The sequence below is a fragment of the Salvelinus fontinalis genome, chromosome 17, assembly GCF_029448725.1.
Source record: "Salvelinus fontinalis isolate EN_2023a chromosome 17, ASM2944872v1, whole genome shotgun sequence".
Classification (NCBI taxonomy): domain Eukaryota; kingdom Metazoa; phylum Chordata; class Actinopteri; order Salmoniformes; family Salmonidae; genus Salvelinus; species Salvelinus fontinalis.
In genome coordinates this window covers 30,694,383-30,707,239 of record NC_074681.1, presented here as the reverse complement: position 1 = coordinate 30,707,239, position 12,857 = coordinate 30,694,383, and the positions used below count along the sequence as shown (strand labels likewise).

The following is a 12,857-nucleotide window of genomic DNA, read 5'->3' as shown; positions in this document are numbered from 1 at the left end:
ATAATGCCATTGAATTCCAGAGGAGATTCGATGCCCATCTCAATTTAACTACATTTAAATCAGCATCAAAATCATTCCCCTTGACGATCCAGAGGTTACAGCAGTCTGACTCTGCTGTGTACTACTGTGCTCTGAGGCCCACAGTGACAGGAAACCCAGAGACACTGTACAAAAACCTATAACATCTGATTACAGGGAGAACGTTTTTAACAGGCAGTAGAATGAATATGTCCTAAAACCATAACCCCAACTTCATGTCAAGATCAGACATTCATTTCAAACAATTTTCTTCATAATGAAGTATAACATGAATGGAGTACCACTGCATCAAATACACTAGTTTCATACTCCTAAGTTTCCTTACACCTATGAAGACTCTATTCACTTCCATGCAGAAGAACTACAGAATTATATATCTGAACACTCAAAAGCAAATGTATATCTAATAATGACGCAATAGTTCCATCTTGTGTTCAATATTCTGCCCAACAAGGTGAAACCTAGAAATTGCTTGGGCAAGTTTTCAAGGGTAAGTTTCTAGTGAGAGTCAATAGGTGTCGGTAAAGAATCATCAAATTGCTCCTATTCCTTTAAATGATGCATGCAGCATGTCAACACTACAGGTGTCTGTGTTGTAGAATTTCCCTACCAAACAGAATTCATTATGTTTTTACCCTTTGTCACAATTGCATATTCTGTTTGTGCTTCTTGTATTCACCATTTGCAATTCATTTATACACTGAACAAAAATATAAATGCAACATTCAACTATTTCAAAGCTTTTACTGAGTTACAGTTCATATAAGGAAATCAGTCAGATGAAACCAGGATTCTTGTCTACCTACTGAATTGACCATAACCCTAGAATTAACCCTAGCTTCAGTTGGCGCAAATGTAAAACATTAGAAGAAGCAGGATTGAGGCAGACCGTTTTCTACTTGATTAACTCCAGGCAGACTTGCAAAGAAAACACCATGTCTCAGACTGGCCAATAAAAAGAAAAGATTAAGATGGGCAAAAGAACACAGACACTGGACAGAGGAACTCTGCCAAGAAGGCCAGTATCCCGGAGTCGCCTCTTCACTGTTAACATTGAGATTGGTGTTTTGCGGGTACTATTTAATGAAGCTGCCAGGTAAGGACTTGTAATGCGTCTGTTTCTCAAACTATGCACTCTAATGTACCTGTCCTCTTGCTCAGTTGTGCACCGGGGCCTCCCACTCTTTCTATTCTGGTTAGAGACAGTTTGCGCTATCCTGTGAAGGGAGTAGTACACAGCGTTTTACGAGATCTTCAGTTTCTTGGCAATTTCTCACATGGAATAGCCTTCATTTCTCAGAACAAGAATAGACTGATGAGTTTCAGAAGAAGGCATTCCTTTCTGGCCATGTTGAACCTCGAATCGAACCCACAAATGCTGATGCTCCAGATACTAAAGAAAAAGTCAGAAGGCCAGTTTTATTGCTTCTTTAGTCAGAACAGTTTTCAGCTGTGCTAACATGATTTAAAGTTGTCTAATGATAAATTAGCATTTTAAAATTATAAATTTGGATTAGCTAACACAACGTGCCATTGGAACACAGGAGTGATTGTTGCTGACAATGGGCCTCTGTACGCCTGTTACGCACGCCTCTATGAAGAGGGAACGCAACACCCTGCTACAACTGAACTCTCCGTGAAGTGAAAGGTATGGACTGTAGGTGCGAGTAAGGATGACAAAGGCAGAGAGAGTGGTACCGTTTACAAGGAATTTATTCCGTCACACGGTAATATGGGGAAAAGGGGCTGGACGGAACCAAAGCAAAGAAAGTAAATGTGAAAGCCCCCTCTCCTACCTACCCACTACTTACCTAATTTAACACCACCTGGGGCCCTAACCAAAATACAGGGGGTGGTCCGCCCAAGTCTTACCTAGTGTGCTTAGACAGTGAATATACTACGGGTATATGTATGCCCGCGGGCCTCTTGCCTAAGCACTCCCTAGGTGCCTTCCCCTTACCCCCTGGGAACAAATGAAACAGAATAACAAACAGTTTCAATCATCAAAACAGTGCGTCCTATAACACAACAGACATAACCAATCAGCTCCCTCAGCAACAACTAACATAGTACATACCAAATCGCTTTGAGAAACAACCAACACTATATAACCCTCAGCTCCCTGAAAACCGACCAACACCGCTCTCAGCAATTGAATTCTCTCTCTATCACAATCGAATTCTCTCTCTACTTTCTCTTCTGAGCAACAGAACACTGGCTTATATAGCTTCAGAAGAAATGGGTAATTGGAGACAGCTGCATCTTGACGAGGGGGTGGGGTCAGCTCCAATTAGCCATGGAGTCGACCAATCAGCTGCTTGGGGAGAATTCAGGAAGCCATCTCCTGAAACACACACTCAAATACACAAACTACAACACAGAAACTGGGGAACGTAACAACGCCTATGTAGATATGTCATAAAAAATCAGCCATTTCCAGCTACAATAGTCATTTTCAACACTAACAATGTCTGCACTGTATTTCTGATCAATTTGATGTTATTTTAATAGACAAAAAAATATGCTTTTCTTTCAAAAACAAGGACATTTCTAAGTGATCCCAAACTTTTGAACGGTAGTGTATATTTTATGGACCAAATCTAGAGACTGAATGGCGTCATAGTCTACATGGTGGCAGTGGTGGAAAAAGTACCCAATTGTCATTCTTGAGTAAAAGTAAAGACACCTTAATAGAAAAGACTCAAGTGAAAAAACTACTTGAGTAAAAGTCTAAAAGTATTTGGTTTTAATATATACTTTAAGTATCAAAAGTTTAAAAAAAAGTTTAAATAATTTCAGATTCCTCATATTAAGAAAACCAGACGGCACAATTATAATATTTTTTTCAATTTACAGATAGCCAGGGGCACACTCCAACACACAGACATAATGTACAAACAAAGCATTTGTGTTGGGTGAGTCCGCCAGATCCGAGGCAGTAGGGATGATCAGGGATGTGTGTGAATTGTACCGTTTTCCTGTCCTGTTTAGCCTTCAAAATGTAACGAGTACTTTTGGGTGTCAGGAAAAAAGTATGGATTAAAAAGTACATTCATTTCTTTTGGAATGTAGCGAAGTAAATGTTGTCAAAAATAGAAATCATAGAGTACAGATACCCCTAAAAATTGACTTAAGTAGATATTTAAATTCTTTACACCACTGCATGGTGATGTCATTGCCCATCATTTACGTTAATATGCACTGCAGAGACAGGGATTATGATCATGGTTGCATCCAGGGTCAGTCATTGGTTTCAATCATAAAACCAATCATCAGTTGACTTGAATAGTGTTTTAAAAAACCCTATATTTGATGTGTCTGCAGTGAAAGGTTACAGAGCTAGAACAATGTTTGTCAGACCATGAGACTAATGGGTCTTCTCACAAAATCATCTGTAGCGTCCGAATGGCCTACAAACTAGTATGACCCCTCCATGGAAAGAGATGACTCTGAAAAACACACTGGTGTTGTCCATTTTGCACTATGGCCCACACAAGCGTCTTGGGACTCGTCTGAAGTCGGTACAGCCTATCTGCCAACTTCTGTCTGTAGCGTCAGAACAGTTTGGGCTACACACTAATATAACCCCTCGTGGAAAGGTGAGACTCACGAACAAATGTGAAACTCACGAAAACGTATATGTCGGTTGTTTGGGTCTAGGATGCCCACGGGCCTCAAGACTCATCTGAAGGTCCCACGGTACCAGTTGAAAAAGAAATGGAAGTACAGTATATTTGGAGACTTTTTAGTATCAAAAAAATACATTAAAAAAAACATAAATCTTGATCTTTCTTATATGTCTCAGATATAGGACAGACAGTTCAGAACAAACTTCCTTTTGATTTCTTTGACAGACTACTGTATATTTTGTTCCATGTAGTGTTAGTCAATGCATTATGTGGGCTAATTGCAGCAAGACCAAAGAAAACATTTCATTCAAATATTTTTGTCTTATATGTTTTTAATACTTCAAGGGATCTTAAAATTCTAAATCAAATAGCTAAATGTTGCTTCTTATGACCTTCTTAAAATAATTCCATGTAGCTTAGGACAACCCCCCTCCCTCAGATAAGACAGGGCTTAGACTGAAGAGGGTATTAATGCATAGTAAGGATAACTATTTGTGGCATTGGGCAGCATAGCCCAGGTCTATATTGGACTGATCCATATGCTACTGTAGACTGTGCCTTTCTTTCTGATTTTGTTGCAAATCCTCAGTGGATATAACAAATATATTATATTTTAATTTTATTGTATTTGTCAGATGACCTCAAATGTAACTTTCAAATGACTTGTATAAGAAGACAACATTATGTAAATGAGATATTTCATTTTTCAAAATATATCAAATTTAACAAGGAATCCCTCTTGCTGTTTAACTAAATAATTGAATATACAATCAGCTTCTCCTCTACTGCAGCACTCCTACAGTGGATGGACCATAAAGTCTATAACAGTCTATTCTTCCTCTACACATGAATCATAATGGCACATTGGCTTAGGAATACTTTTCTTATCCTGGCTGCATGTAATTTTGGTACGGTATTTTGTTTCTCCTTTCACATTCTCATTCTATGAACCTTTGCATATTATGTATTATAAATCCACAAAATATATTTTTTAAGATTCCAGAGGTGAAGACATGGTTGACCAGCAGAGTGGACATGTTACTGCCCTTGATGGAAGACTGGTAACACACTACTCGTAGTATATCTTCTGATCTCTTCTGGTACATCCAGTTAACTAGGAACTCTCCTCAGTATGTCCTGAGAAGAGATCGTTATTCAGAAGGGAGCAATACTGAGTTCCAGGGGAGGTTTGTTTCCATGCTGAATATCACATCTTGCTCTGTAAAGTGCTTGTCACAGGATTCTCAATGTTTGACAATGTGCAAAAAGAGGAGGGGAGAAGGATTTCATGGTGTCATCATGGCCTAGCTACATCAGAGTGGTTTTACTCTTCTCCCATTGATCTCATAGTAGCAGACATGGGACCCTGGCTGAGTAATTTACTGATTCTTGCTGCATGTTGTTATGGTATTATAATACTATTTTTCTAATTTGTTTACGGCCTTTGCTCGAATCCCTTTCTTTTTTTCAAACAAATTTTTCAGTACAATACTACCAGTATTAGATTCACACTTTTTTATTCACTCAATCATGCCGCTTGATTATTTTCCTCCTAATACAAATGTGTCTTACATTATTTTCCAGAATGCAGAGGAGAAGACTCAGGTCATTCAGCCACCAGGAGATGTGATCGCTACTGAGGGAGAACAGGTCATACTGGACTGTCAATTTGATGCAGATGATACTAGAAATCTCAACCTGTTCTGGTACACGCATGAAGTAAATGGCTTCCCAAAGTTCATGCTGGGACGTTTTTCTTTTGGAAGTAAAAATGCCACTGAGTTCAAGGATAGATTTAATGCCCATCTCGATGCAGACTCCAAGTCAGTCCCCTTGATGATCCAGAGGTTGCAGCTGTCTGACTCTGCTGTGTACTACTGTGCTCTGAGGCCCACTGTGAAAACAGGATATACAGCCTCATTACAAAAACTATTTGACAGTGTGATAAAAGACTCTTAGAGAGCCTAGTGGAAGCTCCTCCTCAATACTTCCTAAGACAGAGTTAAAGAAGTGGTTTCAAAAGCTTTTGACACACACAAGTGTGTTTGCTCTCTCCTTACCTACATATCTCACAGTAGACATGGAATCTTGGCTGAAGAATATTCTGGTTCTTTCTGCATTTTGTTGGGGTATGATACAGTTTTTTGATTTGCTTACTGCCATTGCTTTAATTATCCCTTTATGTTGTCATGAAAACTGGAGAAAGTTGCTCACCTTATATGCTCCCAATGATTTAATGGGTATTAATCATCAAACAGCCTTTATCTTTTCAACTTATTTAATTTCTCTCCAGAATGCAGAGGAGACAGAGTGTTACAGGCAAAAGGAGTTGTGACGGCTACTGAAGGAGGACAAATAACACTTGTCTGTCATTATGAAACAGACGATTCAAGTCCATATCTATTCTGGTACAAACAGCGAGCAAACGACTTCCCCAAGTATATGCTTATGCGGCACAAATTTGGAACTGGGGACAATGCTGCTGACTTCAAGGAGAGATTTCATGCCGATCTAGATGCCAACTCCAAATCAGTCCCCTTGACGATCCAGAGGTTGCAGCTGTCTGACTCTGCTGTGTACTACTGTGCTCTGAAGCCCACTGTGACAACAGGATATACAACCCCTTTACAAAAACATACTGAGCTACACAATGACAATACACCTGTTTGTACAGTATACAGCACCACTTTGAAATTGACACAGTAACTTTCTCACTACCTCCTGATACTACCAAGACTAGTGGTAGCAGATGATGATAATCATTGCAATGATAATGATGATTGTAGAGTAAGTAATTTTTTATGCCAATAAAGTTACCTCTTCCAATTCAGCTCTAAATGTCATTTTAGTCCCATAGACTAGAAGTAACATAGTAAATTTAAATCCGGGACACTCAAATTAGCATGAAATGTAATGTTTTTTTATGGTTACTTAAGACAGAAAGTTACTTAAGCCAAATCCTTAACCCTTTCAGAAAACCACTCCCCTAATCCTAACCTTAATCCTTTAACCTAACTCCTAACCCTAACCCCTAATCTAGCCAACATTATCCAGCTAGCTGGTGTTAGCCACCTAGTCACCTCCTGTAGCTAACATCAGCCACAACACATTGGAATTCGTAACATATCATTCATTTTGCAAATTCATAACATATTGTACAATTTGCAAATGAATAACATTTTGTATGTTTTCAAATTGACATCCACAAATGAGTAAAAAGCATTTGAAATGTAACATATCATACGAAATGGACTCGGCTTTACTTACAGGATAATACAAAATGCTCTGAGACCAGGTTGTAAATGTAGACATAAGAGACATTAAAATGCAATTACAATATGTCACAGATTAGATAACAGACCATTGTTTAATTTTTAGAGTTGGTCTAGTAGTGTTACTTAGATGAATTTAGAAAAAGTAATATTCAGTATTGTGTACATAGTAATGGAAAAAAACCGCATCAACCACACAGAGGGGATGTTCAAATACTGTAAACAAGTCATTTTAGAGTTGAAAGCAATGTTTCAGAGTGAATGTTCCAAGAGAAGATCATTTTACAGAGAAGTCTCTGTCTAACACCCAGTGACTATGATGCTGCTCTATTCAGTCTTGTTTTTGTGCACTTGTAGGTAAGAATAAACTCTCCATTAACTGAATGTGTACTAACAGAATGTACACTGTTCAGTATTCATTACAATATGGTATTATCAATATGAAGTGGTAGAACACTTTGAAACACCAAGTGTGGATATACTGTACGCTGTCTACATTGACTCAGTAATCCATGTTTTATTTTTTACAGGTACAAGTGTTGAAGACATAATTTGTCCAGACAGAAATGTAGTGGATGTTACGGTACCTCCAGCACCCTGGATCCTCTCCACAGTTCCTCATACGGGACTACTCTGGGATCATAACCAACACTGATAGTACAAAATGGACCCTCACAAATTAAAAGAGGACAACCTTGTGGATCTGGAGATCTCCTCTGCTGAAGTGACAGACTCTGCTCTGTACTACCGTGCTCTGAAGCACATAGTGACAGGAAACCTCAAACACTGTACAAAATCTGATCTTAACAATATGAACACAGAGAACCTGAGTCTGAGACCCCTAACCTAACACATTTGACTCTATGTAAACTGGAAACCACATATCCTGAGGCTGCATTTATTGTACCTGCGGATTTTTACAAGGCTAATCTGAAAACAAGGCTCCCTAAATTTTATCAGCATATCGAATGCGCGACCCGGGCTGGCAAAACCCTGGATCATTGTTATTCTAACTTCCGCAAAGCATATAAAGCCCTCCCCGCTCTCCTTTCGAAAAATCTGACCATGACTCTATTTTGTTGCTCCCAGTCTATAGACATAAACTAAAACAGGAAGAGCCCATGCTCAGGTCTGTTCAACGCTGGTCTGACCAATCGGATTCCACGCTTCAAGATTGCTTTGATCACGTGGACTGGGATATGTTCTGCATAGCATTGGACAATGACATTGATGAATACGCTGATTTGGTGAGCGAGTCTATTAGCAAGTGCATCGGCAATGTTGTACCCACAGCGTCTATTAAAACATTCCCAAACCAGAAACTGTGGATTGATGGCAGCATTTGCGCAAAACTGAAAGCGCAAACCACTGCTTTTAATCAGGGCAAGGTGACCGGAAACATGACCGAATACAAACAGTGTAGCTATTCCCTCTGCAAGGCAATCAAACAAGCTAAGCGTCAGTATAGAGACAAAGTAGAGTCGCAGTTCAACGGCTCACACACGAGAGGTATGTGGCAGGGTCTACAGTCAATCACGGACTACAAAAGGAAAACCAGCCCCGTCGCAGACCACGATGTCTTGTTCCCAGACAAACTAAACAACTTCTTTGCTCGCTTTGAGGACAACACAGTGCCACTGACACGGCCCGCTACCAAAACCTGCGGGCTCTCCTTCACTGCAGCCAACGTGAGTAAAACATTTAAACATGTTAACCCTCGCAAGGCTGCCGGCCCAGACGGCATCCCCAGCCGCATCCTCACAGTATGCGCAGACCAGCTGGCTGGTTTGTTTACGGACATATTCAATCAACTTCCGTCATCATGAAGTGCTTTGAGAGACTAGTAAAGGACCATATCACCTCCACCCTACCTGACACCCACACTCCAATTTACTTACCGCCCCAATAGGTCCACAAATGACGCAATTACACTGCACACTGCCCTGCCCTGGACAAGAGGAATACCTATGTAAGAATGCTGTTCATCGACTACAGCTCAGCATTTAACTTCTTATGGCTGGGGGCAGTATTGAGTAGGTTGGATGAATAAGGTGCCCAGAGTAAACTGCCTGCTACTCAGGCCCAGTTGCTAATATATGCATATTATTCGTATATTTGTATAAAAGACACTCTGAATTTTTTAAAACTGTTTGAATGATGTCTGTGAGTATAACAGAACTCATATGGCGGGCAAAAACCTGAGAAAAAAATCCAACCAGGAAGTGGGAAATCTAAGGTTTGTATGTTTTCAACTCATCGCCTATCGAATATACAGTGGGATATTGGTCATATTGCACTTCCTAAGGCTTCCACTAGATGTCAAGAGTATTTAGAACTGTGTTTGATGCTTCTACTGTGAAGGAGGGGGGAATGAGGGCTCTTTGAGTCATGGGTCTGGCAGAGTGCCATGAGCTGACCAGGCGCGTTCACGTGAGAGAGTTAGCTTGCGTTCCATTGCATTTCTGAAGACAAAGGAATTCTCAGGTTGGAACATTATTGAAGATTTATGTTAAAAACATCCTAAAGATTGATTCTATACTTCCTTTGACATGTTTCTACGAAATGTAATATGACTTTTTGTCTGAACTTTCGCATGGACTTGCCCGCGCATCATGAGTTTGGATTGTGTACTGAACGCGCAAACAAAAAGGAGGTATTTGGACATAAAATGATGGGCTTTATGGAACTTTTGGAGGCAAAACATTACTGAACATAACGCGCCAATGTAAACTGAGATTTTTGGATATAAATATGAACTTTATCGAACAAAACATACATGTATTGTGTAACATGAAGTCCTATGAGTGGCATCTGATGATCATCAAAGGTTAGTGATTCATTTTATCTATATTTCTGCTTTTTGTGACTCCTCTCTGTGGCTGGAAAAATGGCTGTGTTTTTCTGTGACTTGGCTCTGACCTAACATAATCGTTTGTGGTGCTTTCGCTGTAAGTGGTGTGAAATACTTGTATGTTTGTGGAATTTTAATTATGGGATTTCTGTTGTTTTGAATTTGGCGCCCTGCACTTTCACTGGCTGTTGTCATATCGATCCCGTTAACGGGATCACAGCCGTATATAACACCATAGTACCCTCCAAACTCGTCATTAAGCTCGAGACCCTGGGTCTCGACCCCGCCCTGTGAAAATGTGTCCTGGACTTCCTGACGGGCCACCCCCAGGTGGTGAGGGTAGGCAACAACATCTCCACCCCGCTGATCCTCAACACTGGGGCCCCACAAGGGTGCGTTCTCAGCCCTCTCCTGTACTCCCTGTTCTCCCATGACTGTGTGGCCATGCACGCCTCCAACTCAATCATCAAGTTTGCAGACGACATTACAGTGGTAGGCTTGATTACCAACAACGACGATACGGCCTACAGGTGAGGTCCCTCGGAGTGTGGGGTCAGGAAAATTACCTCACACTCAATGTCAACAAAACAAAGGAGATGATTGTGGACTTCAGGAAACAGCAGAGGGAGCAGCCCACTTTCCACATCGACGGGACAGTAGTGGAGAAGGTGGCATACACATCACGGACAAACTGAAATGGTCCACCCACACAGACAGCTGAAGAAATTTGTTTTTTCACCAAAAACACTCACAAACCTTTACAGATGCACAATCGAGAGCATCCTGTCGGGCTGTATGACCGCCTGGTATGGCAACTGCGATGCCCACAACCGTAAGGCTCTCCAGACGGTAGTGAAGTCTGCACAACACATCACTGGGGGCAAACTACCTGCCCTCCAGGACACCTACACCACCCGATGTCACAGGAAGGCCAAAAAGATCATCAAGGACAACAACCACATGAGCCATTGCCTGTTCACCCCGCTATCATCCAGAAGGCGAGGTCAGTACAGGTGCATCAAAGTGAGGACTGAGAGACTGAAAAACAGCTTCTTTCTCAAGTCCATCAGACTGTTAAACAGCTATCACTAACATTGAGTGGTTGCTGCCAACATACTGACTCATCTGTAGCCACTTTAATAATGGAAAAATTGATGTAATAAATATATTACTAGTCACTTTAAACAATGCCACTTTATATAATGTTTACATTCCCTACATTACTCATCTCATATGTATATACTGTACTCTATACCATCTACTGCATCTTGCCTATGCCGTTCGGCCATCGCTCATTCATATATTTTTATGTACATATTCTTATTCATTCCTTTACACTTGTGTGTATAAGGCAATTTTTGTGAAATTGTTAGATTAGATTACTTGTTAGATATTACTGCATGGTCGGAACTAGAAGCACAAGCATTTCGCTACACTCGCATTAACATCTACTAACCATTGGTTGCTTCCCGTTGTCACACACATGCATTCTATTTTTAGTAGTTTGTGTCATTTGAAACTACTTATCTTGAGAAACAGCAGCAGGTTGATATTCTCAATCACCAGGTGTGGAGGGAGAGAGGGTGTGCTCTCTGTCCTAGGTCTGGCTTATGACGATGTCTTTTGTCTTGCATGCCCTGTTTACCATCAACCATGATCTTTAATATTTGCCGATTGGCTCATGGAGTGAAGATTTAGGAGGAGATTTAGGAGGAGAAGATTTAGGAGGAGAAGATTTCAGCCCAATGGTTTTGAAAATATTTGAATCATTATGCTAAACAGTTCATTTATCGTTGCGCGACATGTTTGTTAAATAACATACATGCAACCAGGGAACCACTGCAACCAGGGAAGTTCCACCACCAACTGCGTTGCGCAAACAGTTGCAAAATTGCTAGTTAGGGAAATTATACTCAGGTTCGGAGTGCCTGAGGTTTATCTGCAACAATGGGACCCATCTCATAGGAGATGTGGTTACCCAAATGGCCAAAATGATGGGTGTTGACCAGAAGTTTGTGTCCATCTATCAACCGCGGAGTAATGGAAGTTACTGAGAGGGCTAATCATGCCCTGAAAGGCTCCCTTGCCAAACTATGCCATTCCACAGGAATGACATGGGTAGAGGGATTACCTCTTGTCCTCATGAAAATGCGCAGCAGCCTTAAAAACTCTCTGGGATATGTGGGACACTAGTGTCCCGCATGGCCAACATCCAGTGAAAATGCAGAGCGCCAAATTCAAATAAATTACTATAAAAATTTCACTTTCATGAAATCACACATGCAATACACCAACTTAACGCTACACTTGTTGTGAATCCAGCCAACGTGTCAGATTTCAAAAAGGCTTTACGACGAAAGCACACCACACAATTATGTTAGGTCATTACATAGCCACAGAAAAACACACACATTTATCCAGCCAAAGAGAGGAGTCACAAAAAGCATAAATAGAGATAAAATGAATCACTGACCTTTGATGATCTTCATCAGATGCCACTCATAGGACTTCATGTTACACAATACATGTATGTTTTGTTCGATAAAGTTCGATAAAGTTCATATTTCGATAAAGTTCATATTTATATCCAAAAATATCCAAAAGTTTGCCACGCGTTGGCGCGTTACGTTCAGTAATGTTTTGCTTACAAAACATCCGGTGATTTTGCAGAGAGCCACATCAATTTACGGAAATGCTCATTATTGTCACGATTGCTCTAGCTGCCTCCAGTTCTTCTTTGGGGTGGCGATATTCCCCAGCCTGTCTCCAGGGTCCCTTGCCGTCCAATATCTCCTCCCATGTCAATTTCTCCAGATATCACTGCTCCTCCTTACCACGCTGCCTTGTCCTTCTTTGGTGGGTGGTTCTGTAACGATTGTTGTCGGGAGAAGAAGAGGACCAAAGTGCAGCGTGGTACGTATTCATAATACTTTTAATAAAGATGAACACTTGAACAAAAACAACAAAACGACAAACAAACAGTTCTGCAAGGTGCAACAAAACACTAAACAGAAAATGACCACCCACAACTGAAAGTGGGAAAACAGGCTACCTGTTCTCAATCAG

At 40.7% G+C, this 12,857-nt stretch overlaps 1 protein-coding gene across 1 annotated transcript in view; it reads left to right on the top strand.

The window, feature by feature from the left end:
• Positions 1–5,627, top strand: part of LOC129813500 (uncharacterized) — a 52,652-nt gene extending 47,025 nt beyond the window's left edge. The window contains exon 3 of the mRNA XM_055865797.1: positions 5,253–5,627. Coding sequence (XP_055721772.1) covers positions 5,253–5,627 — 375 coding nt within the window. The remainder of the gene's footprint in view (positions 1–5,252) is intronic.
• Positions 5,628–12,857: the final 7,230 nt, after the last annotated feature.